Source organism: Hypomesus transpacificus, chromosome 9 (assembly GCF_021917145.1).
Source record: "Hypomesus transpacificus isolate Combined female chromosome 9, fHypTra1, whole genome shotgun sequence".
NCBI lineage: Eukaryota > Metazoa > Chordata > Actinopteri > Osmeriformes > Osmeridae > Hypomesus > Hypomesus transpacificus.
Window position 1 is genome coordinate 8788852 of NC_061068.1, and position 13880 is coordinate 8802731.

Below are 13880 nucleotides of genomic sequence, written 5' to 3' on the forward strand. Positions count from 1 at the left end.
TCTGTCCCTCAGCTCCCACAGCCGGGATAGAGCAGGACGGATTGCGTTTACGCTCAGACGGAGGAGAAAGAGAGAGAGAGAGAGGGGAATAGAGAGAGAGAGGGAGGGTGGGTGGATGAAAAAGAAAGACGCAGAGGCAAGCCGAGAGAGCATATGAAACAAAGGGGAAGACAGAAAGAGGGAGATGGAGGATGATAGGGAGGCTGCAGACATCTTTGCTATCAACAATGGAGCATGAAGCTCCGGTGAGGCGATAGGCAGACATTGGGGAGGGGAGAGACGTTTGAAGAGGGGGCTCCTCTGTGGGCACAGGGGGGAGGGAGAAGGAGACCAAGGAGGAGGAGAAGGATGGGCCTCGAACACCGACCTGCAGTGTCACTGCCAGTCCGGGATTAAACAGTATGGTAACGTTCCCAAATTAATCTATCACCGCACTGGTATGTGTCTCATCCTCCTCATCCTCGTTCATCCATGCTCGCTGCTGGCACTCATCATCCATTTCACCCATGTCGCAGTGCATGTCTGTCTCCACGTGTGAAGTCATGACAAGAGACATTTTCTCTTTCTTTTTCATCCTAGCCATCTGCCATCCCCACCACCACCATCATCATCTTTAGGAGACTGGTTTACCCTGGAGCTTATCCTGAGTTTTCCCCTACTACCATTGGATTTCAGCATTGGCCATTGCTGTTTGTCTGTGTTGTTTGTGTTGTGCTTCTTCTAGAGATACATAAAAATTGTATATCCTCTTCGTTCTGTGTCTTACTATTCAAACATGCTATCAAAATGAAATAAATCTGAACGCAGGCTCTGTGGTGGTTCTGACTGCAGTCATTTGTTCAATCCAAAGCCCTGCATTAGCAGCTAACGTGATTGTAACCTACTTTCTGAAAATGCCCTCTTTTCTGTTCGTCTAAAATAGAGGAGGTCATGCCTCTTTGGTTCATTTGATACTATTTTTCCAATGCAAGTCGAATGATGTTAGTATGTGGGTGACCAGCTGTAGTGAATTATAACTGGGATGAGAGATGTTAGATGAGAGGTGTCACATGCCTTAGAAGGCTACTATTGCTGCACTGGCACTGGTGACAATGTTGTGATGTCTGCCCCGGTAACCAGAGGGGGATGATTATACACAACACATCCACTTCTGCCCCAGCAACCTACAGCATCTAAAGAAGGTTTCATGTGTCATGAGGAGTGGGCCCCATAATGATGGACCCACAGACAAGATGTTTGTTTGTCGGAGTCTATCATTAAAGGATTCAATCCCTGCTCTATTGTTTGTAAAGCTGTCACATTGTGACACAATGCAGAGGTGCTGACTTTGGTTTTTGGGCGTGTGTATGTGAAGAGATGTAGGGCAGGGAGGGGGGGGGGGGCACAGAGGGGGCCACACAGGGAGCTTATATTCATGGCCACACAGGGAGCCTCAATGGGTTAGAATTTAAGTAGCAATTGTACTGTTGTTATTGTGCATGAGGCACAACTGGAATCACTTTCAAAGGACTTGTAATCGATGATGAAAGTCATACAAAAATGATTTTGTATGTTGAATTCAATAATGCTTTTTTATTTTCTATGGTGGTACAGAGTGCCAGGACAAGATTTTTATACTTAAGTGGGGCAATGTAAAAAAAAATACACAAATAATACACAATTATTTTTCCACCATCAGTTCAACCACTTCTCTCTCTCTTTTTTCTCTCTCTCTCTGTCTCTCTCTGTCTGTCTCTCTCTCTCTGTCTCTCTCTCTCTCTGTCTCTCTCTCTCTCTGTCTCTCTGTCTCTCTCTCTCTGTCCCCCTTAGCTGGATAAAAGTGAGGTGACAACCCTCGGCCTGCCCCCTTCTACCAGCCATGGAGGCTCTGACGGTAACATCAGTGTTGACGGAGCTGGGGCTGGGGCCGTGGCTGGGGCCGGGGCTGTGGCCGGGGGGGCTGATGGATCAGGGGTTGCCGAGCCCCAAAGAATGCGAGCAGCTCTGGAGCACCTGCAGCAAAAGATCCTGAAGATCACCGAGCAGATCCGCGTGGAACAGGAGGCACGCGATGACAACGTAGCAGAGTACCTAAAGCTCGCCCACAACGCCGACAAGCAGCAGGCCTCACGCATCAAACAGGTGTTTGAGAAGAAGAACCAGAAGTCTGCACAGACCATTGCCCACTTACACAAGAAGCTTGAGCACTACCACAAGAAGTTGAAGGAAATAGAACAGGTGATTGTCTTTGATTGTGTGTGTGAGAGAGAGTGTTTGTGGGTTTGCGGATGAGGTTCTACTCATTGGTTTATCCCTCATATAGACCCGATTAAGATTTCAGTTCAGAAAAAGGTCGCTAGGTTTGTCAAAGCTAAATACGTTCGTTTTCGGCAAATAAGCTTTCTCTGTTAAGAAAAATGTTCAACTTCTGACAAAGAGCATGTTCATCATCTGTATTTGCTCCCTTTTTAATTTCATGTCATCCTTTCTGTGTCTTCTAGAATGGTCCAGCCCGACAGCCAAAGGATGTCCTCCGGGACATGCAGCAGGGCCTGAAGGACGTGGGAGCCAACGTCCGAGCAGGCATCAGTGGGTTTGGCGGGGGAGTAGTGGAAGGGGTCAAAGGAGGGGTATCTGCCCTTACCCACACTGCCGTAGTCTCCAAGCCCCGGGAGTTCGCCAGCCTGATACGCAATAGGTTTGGCAGTGCAGACAACATCGCCCACCTTAAAGACACACTGGAAGACGGGGTGGGAGGACACTCGGAGGACACCCTCACCCCACGCGCCCTGAGCGGCAGTGCCACCCTGGTATCCAGCCCCAAGTACGGCAGTGACGACGAGTGCTCTAGCGCCACCTCGGGGTCAGCGGCCGGCAGTAACTCGGGTGGGGCCGGGGGAGGAGGGGGGATGTCCGGGCTGGGCCCAGGTTTGGGGAGCCCCAGGCTGGATGGCCACCATCACCACCACCATCACATCCACAGCTCCTGGGACGCGTTGCTGGAGGGCCTGCAGGAGATCAAGGCCAGCCAGGCTCACATGGAGGACACCATCGAGGACATGAAGGGCCAGCTGCAGAGTGATTACTCCTACATGACTCAGTGTCTGCAGGAGGAGAGATATAGGTACAGTAACCAACCCAGGCCAGGCCGACACTGAAACTGTGAACTTATGTTATTTTCCAACAATCCTCTTTGCCTTTATATATTTGTCTGGGGAAAAAAAACGGTATAAATACTTGCATTTCATCCAGTGGCATTCACATATTTGAAAAGCCACTATACTCAAAGGATAATGAGATCAGAACTGGTATGAGATAGTCATCATATTCCTGGTCTTGAAACTATTGTAAATGTACACCCAGATTTTCCTCCCATGAAGCGTTGGATCATACCAATAACCAAGTGTGTGTGTGTCTGTGTTCAGGTATGAACGACTAGAAGAGCAGCTGAATGACCTCACAGAGTTGCATCAGAATGAGATGACCAACCTGAAGCAGGAGCTGGCCAGCATGGAGGAAAAAGTGGCCTACCAGTCCTATGAGAGAGCCAGAGACATTCAGGTGAGAAAGACTCTTCTTCCCCAGAGGTCACAGTTGTGGGGGTACTGTTGAAGATTTGTTCTTCAACATAGCGGGGAGACTAAGGGAATTTCAGGAGAGGCACACAGACACTGATAATTAGATGCATACAGGATTACAATGAAGGGGTTTCCCACTTATGTGTGTGTGTCCTTCCAGGAGGCAGTAGAGTCGTGCCTGACTCGCATCACCAAGTTGGAGCTGCAGCAGCAGCAGCAGCAGGTGGTGCAGCTGGAGGGCGTGGAGAACGCCAACGCCCGCGCCCTGCTGGGGAAGCTCATCAACGTCATCTTGGCCCTCATGGCCGTGCTGCTGGTGTTCGTCTCCACGCTGGCCAACTTCATCACCCCGCTGATGAAGACACGGGCACGGGTTGCTGCGACCGTCCTTCTGGCCCTGCTGCTCTTCATTCTCTGGAAGCACTGGGACTTCCTGGAGCACTGTCTCCTGTGGCTGCTGCCCAGCTGAGCGGCCCCCATGGCCGGGCAGGCAGACAGACAAAGCCCCCTGGGTTGGAGCCCAGGATATGTGTGGTGTGGGACCAGACTTATACCAGCGAGATGGACTGGAGACTGACCATGGGTGACTCAGAGATAAATAGACTGAATGAGATCCATTGCACTTTTGAGCGGAAATGTAGACAAACGCGATGCGGAGGGGGTTTTGTGGCCTACAATCCCACAATGGAGCTGCATGGAGAAGACTGCCTAAGATGGTGGGAGGCAATCTGTTTGATTGATGGTACTGTTGGGTGTCTTATGGCGATTACCATGACAAGTAACATAGAGAACCTCCTGCCTAGCAACACTAGCAGCATATGTTCATGACCAATCAATTGGTGTTGAGCCACTATCGTACTATTTCACCAAAACGGAGTGTTCATTGTAAGTCCTTTGGACATGAAACATTTGAAACGTTTTCTAATCATTTTAATAAACTAATCATTATAATGACTAGAGCAAATTACACTGTCTTTGATAGACCCTAAAATGTTGCTGTTTGTGTTGAGGCGGTTGTATATTTGGAGCACAAGGCCAAGCAAAAAGATTGCTAATTTGCTGAATGTTTGAGTATGTGGTCATGCATGTCCTCACATGTGCATTTGGACCAGGGAAAGATACAGTTAGTTAGCATGACGAACATTCCATCACCTAGTCAGACATGCTTTCTGCTGTTGACAAACATGTATCTCTTTTTTTCTCTAACAAAACAGATAAAATTCCATCTAGACATTAGACAAGGTTTTGAGGGTATTATCCTTTTGTTTCTTATGTATGATACAAAGAACAATTTTGGAGGGCCAGAGATAACTACAACTAATCTATTAATCTATTCTATTCATAGATATGCTATTTCATGACCACTGTTGTAGAGCAGCAAAGAATTGATGTAACGTCAAACTCACTGGCATGTCTTACCATCACCATGTTTATATCCAGTTTGCTGAATCCATCTTAATAAATCAAATCTAAAATTCAGTGGTATTAAGTATTCCAATGTGTTGGAGTGGCATGAATGGCCTGGTCTTAGCAGCCCCTCCCCTGCACTCGATCATTCTGGAGGGGAAACTGGAAATTGGCATCCCCTGTTGGAGTGGACAGGGCCATGTTATACTTGTGTTCTACAGCTGACCAAAGGGCAAGAAAACCTTCCTAAATACTTCCAGCTCCTGCTCACCCACTAATCCTATGGATTACAGTACAGTATTATTTACACTTTACTGCTCTGCTTTCAAAGCTCCCATAAAACTCTTAATCCTCATATTTGGAAAGGTAATGGGTAGCTGTTAACATTTTAGTTTAATTAAGTTTACTTTTATTATATTTTAGTTACTAAGAGTTTCGATCTATACAAAAATAACTATTACAAATTAAGATTTACATTCAGACAGTTAACATCCTAATCAGTTTGAAGTTGGCATGACGTGCTCATACAGTTTCAGTTAACCTCCAATCCTGACCCCATCAGTTACAGGTCTTGGCCAATCAGACATTTTATGTAGACCCAACAGTAGGCATATATCATTGTGGTTTTGCGCTGTAAAAATGCAACCCTTGGTGTCAAAGTTTAAAATGTCTTGCTTTCAAATGCTGCAGAATTCTCTGGATACCTAGATTGTTGTAGTAGGTATAGATATCTTCAGGTCATCATAAGACCTACATAAAGTATTTCAATTTGTTGTCTTTATTGTCAGGCCTACCCCATACAACCATTACATTTATGACAGGTGCTCTTACAATACTGGACCAAACTGAAGAGCTCAAGGATCAGTGGCAAGGCCAAGGATTGACCCTCAAAAGTAAGACATTCATTGTCATTAGATTGTTCCAACCCTTTCAACAATTAAAACTAATTTCGCATTTGATTCTCTATCAAACACAGGGGTACAGTATTCATTGATTACCTAGCAAATTGGTTAAGACTTGTTTAAAAATGGCAGAGTACAAAAAAACATTGTATCACAAAGCTGAATAATTCCTGATTTGATCTTGATTTCCTGTCATGGTGTAACAGGTACATATATTGCTTCCAGTAAAAATGGGTACCTCCCTGTTTGAGCGGAAATCTCTGCACATTCTTGGAATTTATCGGTACATTATTAAGCCTTTTTTCCCCAACACGTCAACGCATCCCAAAATCCAAGAAAGATATGAAACCAATTCTACCATCCAGGCCCAAAACAAGCACTTCTATTTTAAGTGTGGGAAGAAGAGAGAGCTGCCATGTAAAACATACAGGAGTTACTATTGATCTAACAGATACAGTCAACAGCCATAGACCCTCCCCGAAAGGTGCAGCTTCGTGCCAATTGGCTCAATGCAGTCTGTCATTCTTTTAACAGTCTGCCTTTAGCCAACTCTAGGCCTTCAGTCAAAAGGTAGGGAAACATACACATACAAACACAGAGTTCTTACTTGGTATCAGACCTGGGGCGGAATACTATTTGTTTTCAATTAGGTATCTGTGCTTAAATGCTTGTATCTGGTACAATGGAACCCACTATTCTGACACTTCAACCAACAATGATTTCAAATAGACTTTCGACCCAGGTCAGCTTGTTAACTCGTTATATACCTGTTCATTCATCATGTTCCATCCCAGCAGAAGACGCCCAGGTCTAAGATGAAGCCTGGTCTCCACAGCAGTAAAGAGAGGTCAGAGTAGTGACATACACATGATCATAGGAAGGAGTCTAAAATGCCCTTGGTTGACATCTCATCAACATTAAAAATGTGCAACAAAAGGAAGCAGCATTGGCTCTTGAATGTGTGACAGAACCAGCAGGCTCACAGATCCTCCTGACTCGCTCTCGTCAATGGTCAGTCCATGCCAATACAATACAGTACTTTGGGACCTGATGAAAGGTGCTATAAAAAAAAACTAACATGTAATCCATGGTCATCCTCATTTGGAACAACACATCCATGAAGCTTTAAAACATAAGGCCGCTGATGGCAACCACACATTTCAGAGTCAACAATGCCTCCCAATGTGGCATCAATGTTCAGTAGCTTTCACAGGGGTGCCTGGCTGATAGCCAGACATGGCAGACATAAACCTGGTGTGAGTGAACATCAGGATTCATAGGGAGTCCCCTGGTGGCCCTCAGTCCTCTGGTCCTGGACCATGACGGACTGATGATATGAGTTTATCAGATGGCTCTGGGCCCGAGGTTCAGGCAGGGTGGCGTTCGAGGGAAAGGCTCTAGGCAGACCTCTGGGTGTAGAAGAGAATGTAGGCCTGAGTGTTGCACACCTCCTCCACGTTGCACACGTTCATCTCAGAGTCATTACAGTGAACCCAGAAACCTGGGAGGGGAGCAGAAGACATGGGAGTTAAGAATCTGGAAAGACATGTGAGAGTTCACAAGTTCTCCAGGCGTCGTATAATCGCAGGTCAAAAACCCCATCGATGGCACGTGGCAAGTTCAAAAGGCCATGCCCACGAGCAGGAAGAAAAACAGTGGTCAGACAAGCATCTGATGAACTGACAGATTGGCAGTCAATGGAGAAACCCAAATGTTTCCCCCTTAACTCAGGAGCATAATCTCTCAAGATACCATCGCCTTGGGTATCGATACATCACAATCGACAGCACATGACAGCAATAAGAAGGTAGTAGCCATGTGTCAGAGCACACCTGGTAGCTCACCTCCTTCTGTATTGTAGCAGTATGCGGTGTAGTGCCCTGAGCCGAAGCCTTTCCCATGGTGCATGACCACAGCAGACAGGTCGTAGGTGTAGCCCTCTCTATGGACGGTATGACCCGAGTCACTGCAGCAGTAGGGTTCTATATTCAGAACCTGGTCGAAGGCCACGTGGACGCCAATCTTTTCCCTGTGGTTCCGACCTGACCATCTGTTATACACACGGAGGATTGTAGTTAGCATGAAAGTGGATCCTCTGCACACGAGTTAGGCATCAAAGGCAATTTGTGCTGATCTGTCTGGCCGAGATATACACTTGAACTACCATGAGTCATTTTAAAAGCATGGGACAGTTCTGAACATTAGCCAATATATCAATATATTTACATACATTACCATTGGTTAATGTGTTAAAATAAACTTAAACATATCAGCTTGGATTGACAGGCATGATCTGGATTAATCAGTGATAGCAGGCTCCTCGACATGACTTCACTGACCTGAAGCGCTTGAGGTGCAGCCGTAGAACCTGAGGTAAGCGGTAGATCAGAAGCTGCTTACACGCTTCTGACAATACCAGGGGCTTGTGGGACGTCTTCCGTCTCCTCCCTGGCAGAGGAGGAAAACATTAGCTCCACGACTGACGTTTGCCTCTCAATGAATGGGATGTTCTATTGACTTGTGTGGTCGATTTTAATCTAGGACCACTCTGCCACTCCAAAGAGGCCTTTGTAAATCTCCGTCTAAATACTCACTGTTGCAGTTGTTGCAGGCATAAATGCTTCCTTCTAGGGCCTCGGTCTCAGTAAACTTGGCCAGCATCTCTGTGAGGGAGCAGCTGCGCTGGAAGGCCATGGAGCTGGAGCCCTTCTGCATGCTGTGGTAGCGCTCAGGGAACTCCAGGGAGAGGTCCCAGAAGGGCTCCACTGTGTTGGACTTGTGCTTACACGACAGACACGTCACCTAAAACAAACAGCATGGGGACACCAGAGTAAGTAAAAGGCCAGAGCCGGAAACTCAAATGCATTTGTCATGCTCGGGGTGCGAGTTAGGGGAATAAATGAAAGAGGGGAGAAGTTAGGAAGGGGGAAAAGAGGGAAGGGGGAAAAGAGACGGACGTGAAAAATGGGAAGAAAGAAAAAAAGAGGCTCACCTGACTGAGTAGCTGCCCATGGAAGATGGTGTTGAGGACCTTGAGCACCTGCTTGGAGAGCTTCCTCTGGGTGATGGGGATGACGATCCTGCGCTTGGTGCCCTCCGACTCCAGCTCCTGCTGCACCTTGTCCAGCAGCTCGCACAGGAACTCCTGGGCGTCCTGCTGATCGTAGCCCCGGAACGCCGGGATCAGGTTCCACACAGAGTGCAGCATGGCGAACGGCGACACCAGCGACCAGCGGCCCGACCACATGACCCTGAAGAGCGTGTGAAGCTCGTGACAGAGGGACATCTGCTGGCGGGTGGACGAGCGGGGCTCCTTGGGCTGGACCAGCTCTGCTGCGTTCAGGCAGGGAGGGGTGATCTTCTTGCTGCTCTCTGGTGAGCCACTGCTGCCCGTCTTGGCCAGAGGGCAGCCTAAACCCTGCGCCAGCGTGCCAGCGCTACCGCCTCCAACTACGGCACTTGCTACCTCCTTGATCCCCTGGGAGCTGTTGGTCTTAGCCAGCAGCTCCTCGGTCTCACACACGTCCAGTGTGAGAAAACACTCCCTGAATTTCTGCAGGTGGCTCAACACCTGTAAGATAGAGTTCATGTAGCACGTGTTGCCCAGGTTACGCAGACCAGTGACACCTGGGGCCAGTCTGCGACGTGTGGCAGTGTGGGAGTAGAACCTCCGCACTTTTGGAGTCCTACCATTACGAGAGGGCTTGCGAGAGAGCGCGATGGCGGGGGGCTTCCTGGGCTGAGGAGGTAGGCGCTCTGGAGGGTCCCGGAACTTGAGGGGAATGAGTGTGATGGTGGAGCGGGGCGTCCGGGTGAGGAGCCGCGCGCTCTTCCTGGGCGGCACGTTGGCCAGCTCACCCAGGAGCCTCCTCTTCACCTCCTTCCTCTGGCGTCTCAGCTCCTCCTTTTCCTCCTCCAGCTTCTGCTCCCGCTGGCGCTGCAGCTCCTGCTGCCTCCCCCTCCACCTCCGCATCACGCTCCCCAGGAGCATCTTCCTGCGGTGCCACAGGGCCATCTGCATGGCAGGCTGCAGCTGCGGCCCCCCCTCCCCCACCCAGGGGGTACAGTCCCCGCTTGCCGAGGAGCGCAGGGAGCGTCGGCCGGGGCTGCGCACGGTGGACAGCGCCCCCCGGAGGAGTTTAAGGTCTCCTTCCGCATTGTCGTTGAGCACGTAGTCCCCGCAGGCGAAGCAGAAGACGTCCAGCTCACGCACCTCCATGGCCAGCGGGTGGCCCGACTCCTGAAAGTGTTTGAGCGAGTGCTCTTCGATGAAGCGGCCACAGGCCACATGGGAGCACTTGAGGCATGCCCAGACTGACTCGGTGGTGCTGCAGTCCACACAGCTCCATTTCTGCGGGTTCAGGACTGAATGGTCATGGCCCAGGCGGAGGCGGCCCACGTGCTTACAGCGATCCATCTCTCAAGATGCACATGTGCCTGTGGCGTCAGGACACACCCCCCTGAGCCAAGCAGCAGCTCATTCTGACAAAGGGAAATGCCAAAGAATAACTTATTTACAAGCTTTAATGAACCAATTAATTATTTATGACTGAATAACAATAAAAATTGGTTAAAATGGAAGTTACATGTGGAACGAAACCCTCCTGTTGGATGTCTGTTACTTACTGTTTTGATTCAGTTGATGTACTGTCAACATTACAACCGAACTGATCTTCATAACAGCATTTAACGACCTGCAATATCCACTGTTTCACTGCAATGAAGAAATATAGGTTTCAAGTGAGTAGAAACGTATCAGCAATTTCAGGACTAAATAATAAATTAAGTAACCCACTGCCACTGGCCAACAATGACTAAGACTACTAAGACTGCTTGTCCCACAACATAGTAACACAGCACAAGTTGACGAATACGGCGAGCTAAACTCCTTTCTATAATCTCATCGCCAATATATTAAGTTCACAGGACACCAGTTCACAGGATACCAACACCCGTTTAGCCTGCAGTCGTCAGGTATCATAACTAGCTAGCTCCTTAGAAGGGAAATCAGACAAACTCTGTAACAATGTCTAACTAAACAAAAACGAGTAGTATACAGACTGCTGCCATGGCTGTGGCTAGCAAGCTGGACTACCTACATAGTCCGCCTAACTTATCTACGATACTTACTCGAGACCGTCATGCAACCCAACAATTCCTCACTTCGTCTCATGTCAATGGTAAAAAATCTAAATGTAGAAGTATATTTGATGCAACTGTCATTCATTCACCTCTTTGGTATTGTCCTTCTTTGTCAGTGTTTGGCCAGCATGCTAGCTAGTTTTCTATCCCCTTCCATTTTCAAGACAATGCAATCGATGCTCATATAGCCAGATGGCTGACTAAACTGGCTAACGTTTGCTAGACTACTTCGGTCGCTAGTGTAGCTCAATTACCAGGCACCGTACTTCTAGTACCAGACAGAACAAAGACCAGTCTCATATATATCCTCTGTCTTCTGAACACTGTCACAACATTTTCTGACGACTGCAATGGCTAACATTATTAAACACTGCCAGACAGCACATCGTTTAAAGTGATATACCCTAGTCAAGTTAGCTAGCTCGCTAGCGATGTGTGAAGAACTTAACATAAATGTAGTTAGCATACTGGACTAGCTAGCTAGCTTTATAACACCACGCTAGCAAGATGACTACAGCCGGTGGCTTGCTAGCTCCACCTTAAAATAGCTAGCTGACGTTAGCCAAGGCAAGAACAGCAGCAGGGAAGTCAACCACCGCCGGGATTTGTACTAGCCTGCAAGCTAGCTAGCCCTAATCAGTGAAGTAGCTAAATACCTAGCTTGCTAGGCTGATAGTTACTGTAGCACTGCAACTACTATACTAGCTACTTTACCAAGACAATTTCACTTGACAAATGACATTTGGTACTCATCCGAAAAAACAACCCCATAAAATGTAAACATTTCTGAAACATTTACCGCATGCTGTTGTCAGTCAGAAACCCCGAGACAACCGAACTCTTTCTTTCTGATCCGGGCTGGCTTTTCAACCGTGCGGGAACAAATCTCTAACGTTAGCTAATAGTAGTAGTAGCTAGCTAGCTAGTCCCTTCACACACCGTTCTACGTTGACTCGCATCGATTGGCACACAGGATGTGGCATTCATTCCTTCAACTCGGAGCCGAGCCAAGCGTATCGTTGGCAGTTTTATGTTCTGATCATAATTTACGTTATTCAATATGCAAGTTAAGCAAGACAAAATATAAAAAAGGTTTTTATTGATTGGAAAAACAAGTTTAAGAAAACAATACAAACTTCTCACATTATTAGCCAGAAACATCAAACCAATGCACACATCCCAATGGCATGAAATAGGTTTTGATATTCCATTACTTTATTTAAATCTAAATATGCAAAGTCAGATGATACGTGTGTTTTGCATTCCTGGCTATTATACAATAAGTCCACTGTGGTCTACAGTTGTTAAAGGCCCCACAGGGACTTGCATTCCTTGTATTTCAGATCTCTGCTATAGCCTTTTTTTGCATACAAACAAGGATTTGAAAACACAGATGTTCCCTAAATCTGGTCATTTGACATGTCATGACTGAATCCCAGATCTGATTGGAAATAAGTGATTAGTGATTCATTAGTGAACTGGAATAGAAGTCTTTTCATAAATTGGGTCCATTACAAAGGTTGAGAAACAGTTGAGGAATATTCCTTTTCTCTTTCCTGGAGACCTCAGCGTCCAGTACCCCCTGGAATTACCTGCTGTTTACGTAGTTTGCTGAATAACTCCAGATACTGAGTCATGGTGTCAACACAGTCCGCTGGGGCATATAGACCCTCAGGTTTGGTGGCAAAGACTGAAGGTAGCTCAGGGATGCTAGGGCCCAGGAATGTCTGCATATACTCTTTCATCAAGTTCCAGCAGTCCCCTGGGATCACGCAGGGACAATACTCCACCTTGACAAACACAAACAGGTTACAAATGGTACTGATAACACATCCGATTTAGTAGTGGACTTTCAATACCTCACCTCTACTGAAATGCCCCTTGCACTAGAGCTCATTGTGACAGCTCCAACTTTGATCAGGAAATCACAATAGCGGAAGCGAGTGCCCCGACTCTCCACCTTGTGCCCCTTGGCATTCTGAAAGTGGCTCTTCAGCTTTATCATGAGCACATCAAAATTTCCATCTGCAGTGAGACAGGGCCCCCCTTCAAATAGAGCTAGGCAGCTCAGGGGAGTCTCAGAGTTGTGCATCACATACAGAAGCTTTGAAGGCTGACCTGTGATGGAAACAAACAAACAAACAGTTTTCATTGATGTGAGTTTGCCATGAGTTTGGTATTGGAAAGCGTTGTCAATTTCATAATTAGGATTATAATTAAGTTGACTAGAATTGTGTGCAGATCAGTGCAAAAATTGAAGTGACATTAATTGTAAAATTGAAGTGACATTAATTGTACCGCTGGTGTTTCCTGTGGCATGGTACGTCTCACAGTCCACGTAAAAGCTTCCATGCTTTACAGCGCCAAGCTGTTCCAGCTTTTTGTGCAGAATGTCTATTGTTTGCTGCACACTCTTCCCCTCTGCAATGGGCACCTGACACACACTGAAGCATAACACAACGTTGGCATTATACTTACATATATGCCACACAAAGGTTTAATCTTGAATAAGGTTGTGAAGACATACAGAGCATATCGAAAAAGGAACAGTAAAATGTATTGTGAGTCAACAAGTATAATTTACTTAAAATTGCGGACGATAAGCAACCAGGCTTAATAAATAATCTCGAAGTAATATGGTTTTTATCAGTTTTAATCTTGGCAGAAAATACAGCAAATAAACTACCCCAATCTCACCAAGTCACCCCCATTGTGCCAGCAGTTAGCTTGTCCCGAAAATCTACGCGCAAACACACCATCAACGTCCGGCGTAAGAGGAAATGATGCAATTATTGGTGCTGACAAATCCTTAATGTGCATTACATTCATACATTCTATATATTAGCGTAACCAGTATTCGATTATAGGTTCA

The 13880-nt window shown here is 46.9% G+C and overlaps 3 protein-coding genes across 3 annotated transcripts; 1 reads left to right on the forward strand and 2 right to left on the reverse strand.

Annotated features, from left to right (window-relative positions):
- Positions 1-135: 135 nt before the first annotated feature.
- tmcc2 (transmembrane and coiled-coil domain family 2) lies at positions 136-5127 on the forward strand. The gene is made up of 5 exons (XM_047025519.1): positions 136-404; positions 1810-2217; positions 2481-3103; positions 3405-3540; positions 3718-5127. Exons 1-5 carry the CDS (start codon positions 402-404, stop codon positions 4024-4026), a joined length of 1479 nt encoding a protein of 492 aa, XP_046881475.1. The 5' UTR covers positions 136-401; the 3' UTR covers positions 4027-5127.
- A 508-nt stretch (positions 5128-5635) lies between these two features.
- On the reverse strand, positions 5636-11967 carry usp49 (ubiquitin specific peptidase 49). The gene is made up of 7 exons (XM_047024636.1): positions 11808-11967; positions 10493-10580; positions 8859-10348; positions 8461-8668; positions 8206-8314; positions 7711-7916; positions 5636-7367 (listed from the first exon to the last, which is right to left on the reverse strand). The coding sequence occupies exons 3-7, from the start codon at positions 10281-10283 to the stop codon at positions 7264-7266; spliced, it is 2052 nt and encodes a 683-aa protein (XP_046880592.1). The 5' UTR covers positions 10284-10348; positions 10493-10580; positions 11808-11967; the 3' UTR covers positions 5636-7263.
- Positions 11968-12090: 123 nt separating this feature from the next.
- Positions 12091-13803, reverse strand: med20 (mediator complex subunit 20). Its single transcript, XM_047024640.1, has 4 exons — positions 13706-13803; positions 13307-13452; positions 12873-13126; positions 12091-12798 (listed from the first exon to the last, which is right to left on the reverse strand). The coding sequence occupies exons 1-4, from the start codon at positions 13765-13767 to the stop codon at positions 12574-12576; spliced, it is 687 nt and encodes a 228-aa protein (XP_046880596.1). The 5' UTR covers positions 13768-13803; the 3' UTR covers positions 12091-12573.
- Between the last annotated feature and the right edge of the window lie 77 nt (positions 13804-13880).

Bases quoted from the DNA above. Each gene is read 5' to 3' on its own strand.
- tmcc2 (XM_047025519.1), top strand. The intron at 3,104-3,404 runs GTACAGTAACCA...GTCTGTGTTCAG, and splicing joins CTGCAGGAGGAGAGATATAG to GTATGAACGACTAGAAGAGC. The intron at 3,541-3,717 runs GTGAGAAAGACT...GTGTCCTTCCAG, and splicing joins AGAGAGCCAGAGACATTCAG to GAGGCAGTAGAGTCGTGCCT.
- usp49 (XM_047024636.1), bottom strand. From the start codon at position 10,283: ATGGATCGCTGTAAGCACGTGGGCCGCCTCCGCCTGGGCCATGACCAT. The intron at 8,669-8,858 runs GTGAGCCTCTTT...TGTTTGTTTTAG, and splicing joins ATGGGCAGCTACTCAGTCAG to GTGACGTGTCTGTCGTGTAA. The intron at 8,315-8,460 runs GTGAGTATTTAG...CTCCTCTGCCAG, and splicing joins TGCCTGCAACAACTGCAACA to GGAGGAGACGGAAGACGTCC.
- med20 (XM_047024640.1), bottom strand. From the start codon at position 13,767: ATGGTGTGTTTGCGCGTAGATTTTCGGGACAAGCTAACTGCTGGCACA. The intron at 13,127-13,306 runs GTACAATTAATG...TTTCCATCACAG, and splicing joins TGCCACAGGAAACACCAGCG to GTCAGCCTTCAAAGCTTCTG. The intron at 12,799-12,872 runs GTGAGGTATTGA...GTGTTTGTCAAG, and splicing joins CAAGGGGCATTTCAGTAGAG to GTGGAGTATTGTCCCTGCGT.